The sequence below is a fragment of the Abramis brama genome, assembly GCF_963993115.1.
Source record: "Abramis brama genome assembly, chromosome: 16".
Taxonomy (NCBI): Eukaryota; Metazoa; Chordata; class Actinopteri; order Cypriniformes; family Leuciscidae; genus Abramis; species Abramis brama.
Window position 1 is genome coordinate 6,408,493 of NC_139978.1, and position 12,262 is coordinate 6,420,754.

The 12,262-nt window shown below is 42.7% G+C and overlaps 1 protein-coding gene across 1 annotated transcript in view; it reads left to right on the top strand.

Moving 5' to 3' along the window:
• The window catches only part of rhobtb2a (Rho related BTB domain containing 2a), a 39,650-nt gene that overhangs the window by 11,972 nt on the left and 15,416 nt on the right, over positions 1-12,262 (top strand). Inside the window, exons 5-8 of the mRNA XM_084087796.1 lie at positions 118-1,070; positions 2,326-2,444; positions 6,752-6,902; positions 9,051-9,139. Coding sequence (XP_083943922.1) covers positions 118-1,070; positions 2,326-2,444; positions 6,752-6,902; positions 9,051-9,139 — 1,312 coding nt within the window. The remainder of the gene's footprint in view (positions 1-117; positions 1,071-2,325; positions 2,445-6,751; positions 6,903-9,050; positions 9,140-12,262) is intronic.

The following is a 12,262-nucleotide window of genomic DNA, read 5'->3' on the forward strand; positions in this document are numbered from 1 at the left end:
TCTTTTGGTTTTCTCACAGGTTTGGAATGACATGAGGGTGGTAAATGGTGACAGAATTTTCATTTTGGAGAGGGCTAGTCCTTTAGTATGATGACACAATGCTATTTTTTGTTCCAGACCCATCAAATCCAATGAGATATTGGCACCAGAGAAAGGCCGTGAGGTGGCTAAAGAACTAGGTGTCCCGTATTATGAGACCAGCATAGTTGCTCAGTTCGGGGTTAAGGACGTTTTCGACAACGCCATCCGTGCAGCCCTCATTTCCCGCCGCCATCTGCAGTTCTGGAAGTCTCATTTACGAAACGTTCAAAGGCCACTCCTCCAAGCTCCCTTCCTTCCCCCTAAACCTCCCCCACCCATTATCACCGTTCCCGCCCCTCCCAGTAACATAGAAGAGCACCCTAGCCGCCTGCTGGAGGACCCGCTGTGCGCTGACGTCATCTTAGTCCTCCAGGAACGGCAGAGGATCTTCGCCCATCGCATTTACCTTGCCACATCCTCGTCCAAGTTCTACGATCTCTTCTTGACCGAACCACGTGGTTCTGAGGGGACCGAACGGGAGCGAGAACGACCCAGAGGACCACCACTTTCTGGCCGCGATTTGCTGATGCGTGCAGCTAGTTTTGACGTTTGTGAAAGTAGCGATGACGGAGATAGAGCAAACTTGCGCTCTTGCACCAGTGATGGAACTCTAAAAGGCGACGGAGATCGCCGTGGTCGTCTGTTCCCTGCCTTGAGTCGTGCTTTCATTAGCATCCAAGAAGAATTGGTGGATGACCCCGTCACCTTCAACCCTAGAAAAATGACTGTTGTGCACATGGACCCTTCAATGCAACCCGGTCCCTTCCGATCCGTGTTGCGGTACCTGTATACAGGTAAACTAGATGAACGGGAGAAAGAGCTAATGCAGGTGGCTCACATCGCGGAGCTGCTGGAAGTGTTTGACCTGCGTATGATGGTGGCTAACATCCTGAACGATGAGGCCTTCATGAATCAGGAGATCACCAAGGCCTTTCATGTGAGACGCACAAATCGAGTGAAAGAATGTCTGGCCAAAGGGACCTTCTCTGGTGAGAGGCATGTGAACTGTATGTATGCTTGGCAGTTATTAGGGATGGGCCAGAAAATTGTCTAGTCATCCAAAAAGCAAAGCTGTTTTTTAATCAGATGGACTAGGGTGCTTGCCATATATACTGTGTATATATATGTATATATATATATATATATATATATATATATATATATATATATATATATATATATATATTTTTTTTTTTTTACATGAAATTAAAAGTACATTTCAAGGCAGTTACACAATTACAAATGTAATTGCTCTAAAATTGCCACATGAATTCACCCATTTTTTTTAGAGAGATTTTGAGTAACACAATCAAATAGTTGATTCAGGGTTTCAAATTAAAATTAATTTCAAATAAATTTTTAATGGTGCATTAAAATTATTGCATTTATTAAGTGCTTGATTTTTATATCACCAGCTAAATTATCACAATTATGTAATGAATATTCAATATATCACCCAGTCTTAAAAATCTGTAGGTGTTTGTTTGTTTGTGAGGATTGCACAAAGGATTAGCATTCTTATATTTGTCGGTTACACTAACTGTGCATAGAATTTAGACTAGTTTTGCTATTCCTTCTCCTGTTTTATGCAAATGTCCATATTTGTCACCCCAACCTTCTTGTGTCATGTAGAATAAAACTGTCAGCTGTATATTAAAAAGCAAACTTCTGCGTTTTTGGTATCTGCACACATTGGGTGTACAGTGTCCATCCTAGCGGAAGGTCGAACAGCATTTTTTCATATAACCAAAGCAAATTTGTCAGATGGGCTCAAGCAGAATATCCCTTCAAGCTATTTTCCTCTCTACTTCAGCTTAATTTTTCACCCCCATAGAGAAAAACAAGACCCCATATTTTGTCAGCTGGCTTTCGGTTTCATAATCAGTGCTCTTCTGGTAGTGAGAACCGGTGTGGACATATTGTGTTTTTCAGCACTCTCAGGGTTTGGAGGACATCAAGCTGTCTTGTAATGCTGACCGAGCTTTTATCATAAACACTGAGAAACACTTCTATTTATTTATACTTGACTCTAGCACTATGATTGAGCTTTAGTGGAATGTAATATTGAGCCACTGTTAAGTTATCAAGATGATATGGTCAAAAAGCCTATTGGTCGAATTTGATATTGAACAGGTTTTTTTTTTTTCGACCAGAGAGTGAAGCATGTTTATATGATATAGAAATGATATGCCATTATAATGTTGATTTGAAAAGCTACAAAAGGTCTTCTGTCCTGTGCTACAGATGTGGTGTTCAGATTGGATGATGGCACCATTATGGCCCATAAACCACTGCTCATCTCTAGCTGTGATTGGATGTCAGCCATGTTTGGTGGACCATTTGTGGAGAGTTGTACAAAAGAGGTAACGTGCATTCACATATATCCAGTACCAGTGGTAAAACTGAACTACTGTTTGTGGTCTGTATTTTAATGGACACTTCATGTAAAACGTGACCCAGTGTAGTTTTTAATAGGAATCTGATGAACGGAAAGATCAGATGGATATACTTTTGAATAAACTTTTTTTGATGGACAAACAGATTATTTCTCAACATTTGGATGGATCTAGTTTTAACCCTATGAAGCCTACTGAATCATATTTGATACAAAAATCTCCAAGGCCTCTAAGTGATCAACATTATCAAAATATTGCTGAAAAATCTGTTGTAAACAGTTTACTACATTGTCATTGTCAGATTGATTGACTTTTTTAGCAAGTAAGGCCTTTTAGTATAATAATAGTATAATAAACTTGTGGTTCACTTGTCTTCTGTAAGATCTCTAATGATTTGTATAAAGTAAACATAGGAAAAACATATATTGTTAGTAATATTTTAAGATGAATACTTACTGGACTGAATCAACTTCAAATTATCCATACATTATTTTTTAGAAAAATCATGTTCAAATGTATCAAATATGATACAAAATGGCTTTTGAGGAACGTTTATTTGTTTCCTTTCAGTCAGTCACGTTCGACGTTACATCAGAACTGAACTGACGAATTGGGATCTCGCCTGAGAGCCCAATCACTTTAGTGTGTAAACTAAACGAGCCAATGGACATTGGTGTGCAAGATTTATATTGTGCACTCCGTCCCGCAAAGCGGGTATGATTGAAAGCGCGCTTGCATCGCACATTCAAGCTTTGCAATTTGCAAGATTCTGCTCTCCAATCATCATTCGAGTGTGTGTCACGGCAACCCAGCGCATCATTCCTGCGGTCGAGACTCAAGTACCTCAAACGAGGTGGAGTCCCCTTTGCTATGTCCTGATCTAGTTCCTCCTCTCAGGGGAGGACTACTTCAGCGAATAGCCAGGGTGACCTGAGGATTACAGTGAGGGCTTCCCCGCCGAGTACATCTCCGCGGGCCCCACACTCTTCTAGTGCATCACAAGCTGTGAAGCTTCCGGATGGGATTGCTTGTCCTTCAAATGGGGGATCTAGCGTTTGGTCCTAGGTCCCTCCTGTCGGTATGAAGTCAGGGTTCAACAGCCCCTACTTCATTGTACCCAAGAAAGGCAGTGGGTTACAGCCAATCTTGGATCTGCGAGTTTTGAATCGCATCCTTCACAAGCTCCCGTTCAAAACACTAATGCAGAATCGCATTTTCTAATTCATCTGTCTCCGAGATTGGCTTGCAGCTATCGACCTGAAGGATGCGTATATTGATGTTTTGATTATCCCTCGGCACAAACCATTCCTACGCTTTGCATTCGAGGGTCAGCATATCAATACAAAGTCCTCCCCTTCGGGCTGTCCCTGCCCCCTCACATCTTCACGACGGTCGTGGAAGCAGCACGTCTCTCTGAGGGAGCACGGCGTTCGCATTCTCAACTGCCTCGACGACTGGCTCATACTGGCCCACTCACGAGAGCAGTTATGCAAACAAAGGGACATGGTTCTCAGGCACCTCAACCATCTGGGGCTTCGGGTCAACTAGGAAAAGAGCAAACTCGTGCAGAGGATATCTTTTCTTTGTATGGAGATGGACTCGGGTCAACTTGACAGCACGCCTGATGCAGGAATGTGCTCAGTCGGCACTGAACTGCCTGAACTTGCTCAAGGGCAGGACGGCGGCCCCACTAAACATTTTTCAGAGGCTCCTGGGGTATATGGGATCCACAGCCACAGTAACACTGCTTGGACTGCTCCATATGAGGCCGCTTAAGCACTGGCTTCACGGCAGAGTTCTGAGATGGGCGTGCCAATGACAATCAACCCGGCCTGTTTCCAAACGAACAACGGGCATGCAGTCTCAGGCGTTTGGATGAGACCCCAACTGCACTGGCACATAAACTGCCTTGAGTTGCTAGCAGTACAGCTTGCACTTTATTCCCTGACTGAGGAACACCCAATGGCCAATGGCCCATGGCCCAATGGCACCTGCGTCCAGACCTCTGGAACCTCCACGTGTGGTCTCTGGACTGGACGCGGAGGACTTCGGTGATCTATCCCAGGCGGTGGTAGACACCATCACTTCGGCGAGAGCGCCCTCTACGAGGCACGCCTAAGCCTTGAAGTGGAACCTGTTCGTCGAGTGGTGCTCTTCTCAATGAGAAGACCACCGGAGATGCCCGATCGGAGCTGTGCTTTCCTTCAAGCAGGAAGGGCTGGATCAAGTACAATGGAGTGAAGGCTGTCTTTTTCCACCCTGAAAGTGTATGTTGCCGCTATATACATCATGATATTCAATGGTAGTAGATGGTAAATCTGTGGGAAGGCATGTCCTGATCATCAGGTACCTAAGGGGCGCGAGAAGGTTAAATCCTCTCCTGGGTGCTAACAGCCTTACAGAGAATGCCCTTTGAACCACTGCAGTCAGCAGAGCTGGCTTCTGTAAGAGGGTTGGGGAGCTGCTGGCATTTTTGCCTGGGATTCAGACCGGTCTATTCTCGCATTATTCTGAGACCCTGGCCCGGAATACGTGCCTAAGGTTCCCACCACTCCTTTCAGGGACCAGGTGGTGAACCTGCAAGCGCTGCCCCTGGAGGAGGCAGACCCGGCCCTTGCTCTGTCCTGTCCACACTTTGCAACTGTACATGGACCTAACGCAGAGCTTCAGGTCCTCAGACCAGCTCTTTGTCTTTTATAGAGGCCAGCAGAAGGGAAATGCTTTCTCTAAGCAGAGGTTGGCCCACTGGATAGTGGATGCCATCGTCTTGACGTACCAGACCCAAGATGAGCCGACCCCTGTGCTAGCCTAAGTGACCATATGTTATGATTCCTACAGCAATCCCATGTGTATTTTTCCATGGTACGGCTTCCCTGTCGGCGGTTATGACTCCCTGGCTAGGAGCTACCCCAGAGACCTACCATATGACCTACCATATGTTGCACTACCCTATCGGCCAATCCATATGTGTAATCTTCACATGATACCTCCCTACTGGCAGGATGTGGTATCGCTCCATATCGTTCCTTTCCGCTTGGAAAAGGCACGCTTTCCCAGTGTTATTATCCAATAGTCTCATGGTATGAGTCAGAAGGAAGAGCAGTGATTGACCTTCTCTGTGTAAAGCCCTGTCCTATCTTCTGCCCCAGTAGGTGCAGGGGGATCCAGGTGGCTGACACGAAGCGCTGGAAAGGGAAGCAATAGCTTTGGTAGGGATCCCAATTCGTCAGTTCAGTTCTGACGTAACGTGACTGGCTGAAAGGGAACATCTTGGTTACGTATTTTTAACCCTCATTCCCTGAAGGAGGGAACGGAGACGTTATGTCCCGTCGACACAATTGCTGTATCACCGTTGAACAGCAGGACACACCGTCTTAGCTCCTTAGCAGAAAACTTGAATGTGCGCTGCAAGTGCGCTTCCATTCACACCCGCTTTATGGGGCGGGGTGCACGATGCAAATCTTGCACGCCAATGTCCATTGGCTCGTTTAGTTTACACTCAAAGGTGATTGTTCTGACGATTGTCCTCCTTCGTAACCGAGCACAACACAAACTACAGAGATTTAAAACTAAGCATTTAAGTATAAGACATATTATTAGGAGATATAGTGTTACAATTTATTTTATTTTATGTAAGTAGTTTGTTAGGAATAATTGACGACAGGCCATTAAAGGATTAGAAAAAGTAATGCACACCCGAGATGGTAATGCAGTCACGACACAAAGCTCTTATTCCAAACATCATTTTAGAACTGTAATGCAGTAAAGAACTGGCCTGGAACTACTTTAGTTTTGCGTTTTACTTTAGTTGTGTCTACTTAAGAGAGCTAAAAAATCCAACAAAGAAAAATATACAGTAAAATATTATATATTGTATGGAAATATTTCAGATTTTCAGAATATCTAGAGCACTAATCAAATAAGTAGTTTTGTGACATTGATCATGTATCTCTTGTACAGACAGATGTTTTTGCTTCTACTGAAGCTAAAGATGCTCTTTGGATCATGCCGAAGAACTTGAAACTTGATGATTTCATGCAGCTTGATTGCTGCTGCCTATTAAGCAAAAGTAGGACAAAACAAATACTTAGACATTGAAAAGATGGAGTGCTCATGTGATACTCTCAGACTTTTGGACCCCACTCTATGTCAGAATGTTAGCAACATCAATTATCTACAGAATGCTTATAGTTGGACTTTACTGATGAACACAGCTGAATCCTATCAAATCCCCCCCCTCCCCTCTCTTTGAGATTGTTGCTGTGTTTTGTCAGGTGCTGTTTCCTAACACTACACGGAGCTGCATGCGTGCTGTGCTGGAGTATCTCTATACGGGCCGCTTCTGCTCTCGCCCAGATCTGGATGCCATGGAACTCATTGTACTTGCGAACCGTCTCTGTCTGCCTCACCTGGTTGCGCTGACAGGTACATAAATAAAGCTACATACAAACCGTTTTTGGTGATAATGCACCATTTGTTAAAGGTATTTTTTAAATCTTTGTTAACAGTAGTTTTAAGGTGTCCTTGTTACAGAGTAATTATATATTTAAGTGCTGAGTATTAGTAATGGTAACACTTTATTTCAATGGTCCACTTAGAAATTCTACTAACTACAAGTAATGTTGCAACTATATGTCAACTAACTCTCATTAGACTATTAGTAGACTGTCTGCTTAATATCTGCTAACACTTTATTTTGATGCTCCGCAACAGACATTCTACTGACTATAAATAACTTTGCAACTACATGTCAACTTATTCTACTAACCCTAACCTAACAGGCTACTAAAAGTCTGCTACAGTCTACCAATGGGCTACTTTATTGGAATTTAGTTCAAATGTAGTTGCAAAGTTACTTATAAGCCGCGTTTCCACTGCATGAACTTTCCCCAGGAACTAAGAACTTTGGGGTGGTACTCGGTGTCTTTCGACCACAGGATCTAAATGAAGTTCCAGGTAAAAAATTCCCCCTCAGGAAGTCCCTGCTTACGAGGTAGTACTTTTTCAAAGTTCAGCCAGCAGCCATATCACCCTGTAGCCCAAGACTGATTGCCCACTGAAGCTAAGCAGGGTTGAGCCTGATCAGTACCTGGATGGGATACCTCCTGGGAAAACTAGGTTGCTGCTGGAAGAGGTGTTAGTGTGGCCAGCAGGAGGTGCTCACCCTGTGGTCTGTGTGGGTCCTAACGCCCCAGTAAAGTGATGGGGACACTATACTGTCAAAGAGCACCATCCTTCGGATAAGACATTAAACCATGGTCCTGAATCTCTGTGGTCATTAAAAATCCCATTTGCCTCTGTCCATCAAGGCCTCCTAATCATCCCCATATATATACTGATTGGCTCTATCACTCTGTCTCCTCTCCACCAATAAGCTGGTGTGTGGTGGGCGTTCTGGCGCAATATGGCTGCTGTCGCATCATCCAGATAGATGCTGCACATTGGTGGTGGTTGAGGAGATTCCCCCTTATTATGTAAAAGCGCTTTGAGTACCTAGAAAAGCGCTATATAAATGTAACACATAATTATTATTATTATTATTATGAACATAGAGCTAACTGGTTGAGTTCATGCTGCATTTTGATTGGTTGAGCGCACGCAGCATTTCATTTCAACCACCATTTTTAAAAATCTGTTGCGGTGCGTGCAGTCCTGCGTCACCAGACTAATTTTCCTAATCTTCATGGTACTTTAAACCGCGGTGTAAACGCAGAAAGCAACAGGTCTTGGGGAAAAAGTTCCTGGGTCAAATAGTTCCAGGTAATTTCGGTGGCTATAGTTAGCATAATAAGTAAGTGGACCATCGAAATAAAGTGTAACTATATTCATTAACAACATGTACAGCACTTACTAATGGGTTAAGGTTAAGATTAGGTATTGGTTTAGGATCAGTTGCATGTAATTATTATTCCTAATTTACCTGGTATATTACTATAGTAAGTACATGTAAAGTGTAACAAGGATGCTGTTACCAATATTATACAACTTTTGATTTTAATAATGCGATAGTAAATGCTGAAATTAACATTAACTGTGAATGCTTTAAAGGTGACATATTATGGCCCCTTTCACAAGATGTAATATAAATCTTTGGTGTCCCCAGAATGTGTCTGTGTAATTTCAGCTCAAAATATCCCTGAGATGATTTATTATAGCTTGCCCCTTTTTGGGTGTGAGCAAAAACGTGCCATTTTTGTGTGTATCCCTTTAAATGCAAATGAGCTGCTGCTCCCCGCCCCCGTTCAGAACAGGGCCGATCCTTTACATGAACTGGTTTGTCAGGTTTTTTTTTACGTTTTCTGGGTTGGTAGATGCACCGGGGACCCGAGTATAGCGCTTAAACATGGAAAAAGTCAGATTTTCATGATATGTCCCCTTTAATGCTCTAGGGTTATTTTTTCATTTTTAGTTAATGTTAAATAATGTAATTAATTAATGTTAGCAAATGGAACATTAACTATTGTTAACAAATGGTAGGGTGTCATTTATTAACTGAGGAAATAAAAAAATACAAACCAAAAAATAATTTTGACATATTCTGTTGTTTTTATGAGTGTTGTGTGTCTGTCATAGAGCTGTACACTGTGACGGTACTGACAGAGGCTGCTATGATGGGAGCTGATATAGATGGAGATGTCCTGCTCTACCTGGACATGGCCCAAGTAAGTGTACATCTGACTGAGAGAATGAAAATGGATTGCTGTCAAGTGAAATTCTATCCTATTTGCACCTAGGGATGGCTGATTGTAAAGTCTGATACAAGCATTTAGTGTAAATATATGTGTAGTTTAAATATATTTAAGAATTAATCTGGATATTTTAACTTAGCATTAAACCTATATTCTAAGAAACTGAACACTGCTACACCATTACACTAACACTGATAGCACACAACTCTACACGGATTGCTATGATTCTGTGCAACTTGCATGTTAGGCTAAATAGTTAACTAGCTTGCTTAGCATAAGCTAACTGGAAACACACACAGACATGCACACACAAAAAACACATTTGTAATTTGACCATCTGCTGCTGGGTATCATGTTTTGAGTTTTGTTTTTTGATCTGTTTCTTCTGTTCTGTTCATGTTTGAGTTTCTTTGTTAATCTTCTAGTCTGTTAATTAGTTCAGTTCTTCTCCGTTCTGTCCATGTTTGTTTCTATGGTTACATATTGATTAGGTTCTTCAGTTCAGTTCTAGTTGGTTTCTCCCTTTGTCTGCTGTGTATATAAGCCCTCGGTTTGAGTTAATCTTTGTTCCGGTATTAGTCGTGTTTAGTTGTTGTATAGTGCTTTTTTCTACGTATTCCTATATTTTGGTTGGCGTATTAAAATCATTTTTCTTTGGAACGATTCCTGCTTCCTGCTTGTGTCTGAACTACACACCATGGTAGAATACCAGAACCTTAACCGAGATCATGAAAATGGCTGAGGAACATCTCTCCCTCCGACAGAATGGAGGCCCCCTGGAGCGGTTTGTGGAGGAATTTTTAGACTATTCCCATCTGGTGAGCTGGAGCGATTCTACGCTTCAATGCCTACTTTCGGATGGGAGTGGATGATGAGTTATATCAGTTCCTGTCTCCTGGTCATTATAATTTACCCTTACTCAATTTCATTAATTACGTCCTCTGGCTATATTGTTCTGATTTTGTGGTTGAAATCAAAGAAGACAATACAAACCCTCGTCCAGTCCCATCCATAAAACATTTGGGTGCGCCAGCTCACCCCGAGCCTGCTACCAAACCCTTCACATCCCTTCACATCGGGACCATCTTATCTGCTCAAGAGTCTGCACTAAAGTCTGTTCCAGTGAGTGATATCTCTAGGTTCCTGAGAGTGGAATTCCAGAGTCCGTTCCAGTGAGTAAAGTTCCGGAGTCTGCTCCAGAGAGTGAAATCCCCAAATCTGCTCCAGAGAGTGAAATCCCCGTATCCGCTCCAGAGAGTGAAATCCCTGTATCCGCTCCAGAGAGTGAAACCCCCGAATCTGCTCCAGAGATTGAAACCTCCAAGTCCGAAACCCCCGAGTCTGCTCCAGTGAGAGAAATTTGTGAGTCCACTCCAGTGAGAGAAATTCCCCAGTCTGCTTCAGTGAGTAATGTTCTGGAGTCTGCTCCAGAAAGTGACATCCCTGAATCCGCTACAGAGAGTGGAACCCCCGAATCCGCTCCAGAGAGTGAAATCCCCAAATCCGCTATAGAGAGTGAAACCCCCGAATCCGCTCCAGTGAGAGAAATTCCCAAGTCCGCTCCAGTGAGAGAAATTCCCGAGTCCGCTCCAGTGAGAGAAATTCCACAGTCCGCTCCAGTGAGTGAAATTCCAGAGCCTGCCCTTCCTGTCTGCCCTGGTGGAATCGAAGAGATGGTCCTTAACATTTATATTGCTGGTGTTATGTTTGTTTCGGCCTCACACATCCACTCACAGGCCGTCCCAGAGCTGCCTGCACCTCCCTGGCTTCCTGTATTGCCGGCACCACCTGGGAGGGGTACCACCTACCCCCTTCTCCAGCCCTTCGTCAGTCTCCTGGGCACCCTCCTAACCCTTTTTTACGGCGCGAGGACGTGCTTTCCAGGAGTGAGATGTAGTGTCACCTTTTAAGTTTTGTTTTTTTATCTGTTTCTTCTGCTCTGTTCATGTTTGAGATTCTTTAATCGTTAATCTTCTAGTCTGTTAATTAGTCAAGTTCTCCTCCGCTTTCTCACCGTTTGTTTCTATGGTTACATATTGATTAAGTTCCTCAGTTCAGGTGTGTCTTGTTAGTTTCTCCCTTTGTCTGCTGTGTATATAAGCCCTCAGTTTGAGTAAGTCTTTGTTCCGGTATTAGTCGTGTTAAGTTGTTGTGTAGTGATTTCTCATACGTATCCCTGTATTTTGGTTGGCGTATTAAAATATACTTTCTTTGGATCTTGACTCCTGCTTCTTGCAAGTGTCTGAACTACACAGCGTGACACTGGGCAGCATTTTTTCAGGCCAGCAGCCACAGGCAGGAAGTGGGAGCAGAGCTTATGTACGCATAATGTATTTTTACGCATAATGAGAGTTAGTTGACATGTAGTTGCAAAGTCACTTATATTCAACAGAATGTTTAAAAGGGACCATCAAAATCAAATGTTACAGAATAAATGTCTAACATGTGTGAAAATAATATCTAATATGTAAAGTGTAGCAAATTAGCTCTAAACAAATATTAATAATCAATCATAACTTGTTATAATTGATTATGAATATTTGGATCAGTTAATAGAATTAACTTAATGTAGTAAAATGAATAATACAATCAGTCCACCTGTTCGTCCCGTGAACACTCAGTGTTAATTGTTTATTAATTCTAAGAAATGTTCATTTCCGGGGGAGGGAAATGTCTTTCTTACTGAACAGTACTACTTATGCCTCGTTTCCACTGAGCAGTACGGTACGGTACGGTTATGCATTTATTTGCGTTTCCACTATCAAAAGTTGTGAATGGTACCAAAATGCCGAACCGTACCATACCACTTTTTAGGTACCCTTCCATTGGGGTACCTAGCACAGTGGAACGGTACTAAAAGGTGGAGCTAGACTCACTGCAGGACGTTGATTGGTTGACAGAGAATCGTCACTTGCGCGTGCTTCAAGGGAATGACAACATAAGAAGCGCCATTTTTTAATATACAGTTTAATATAATACTACTGTTACTGTATGACGAAATGTAATTTTAAGAGTTTTACAGGCGAGAATGTAGTTGTTTAAAACTCAAATCTGTGGTTTATTTATAAAGATGATTTTTTCCCCCGGTTGTGAGAT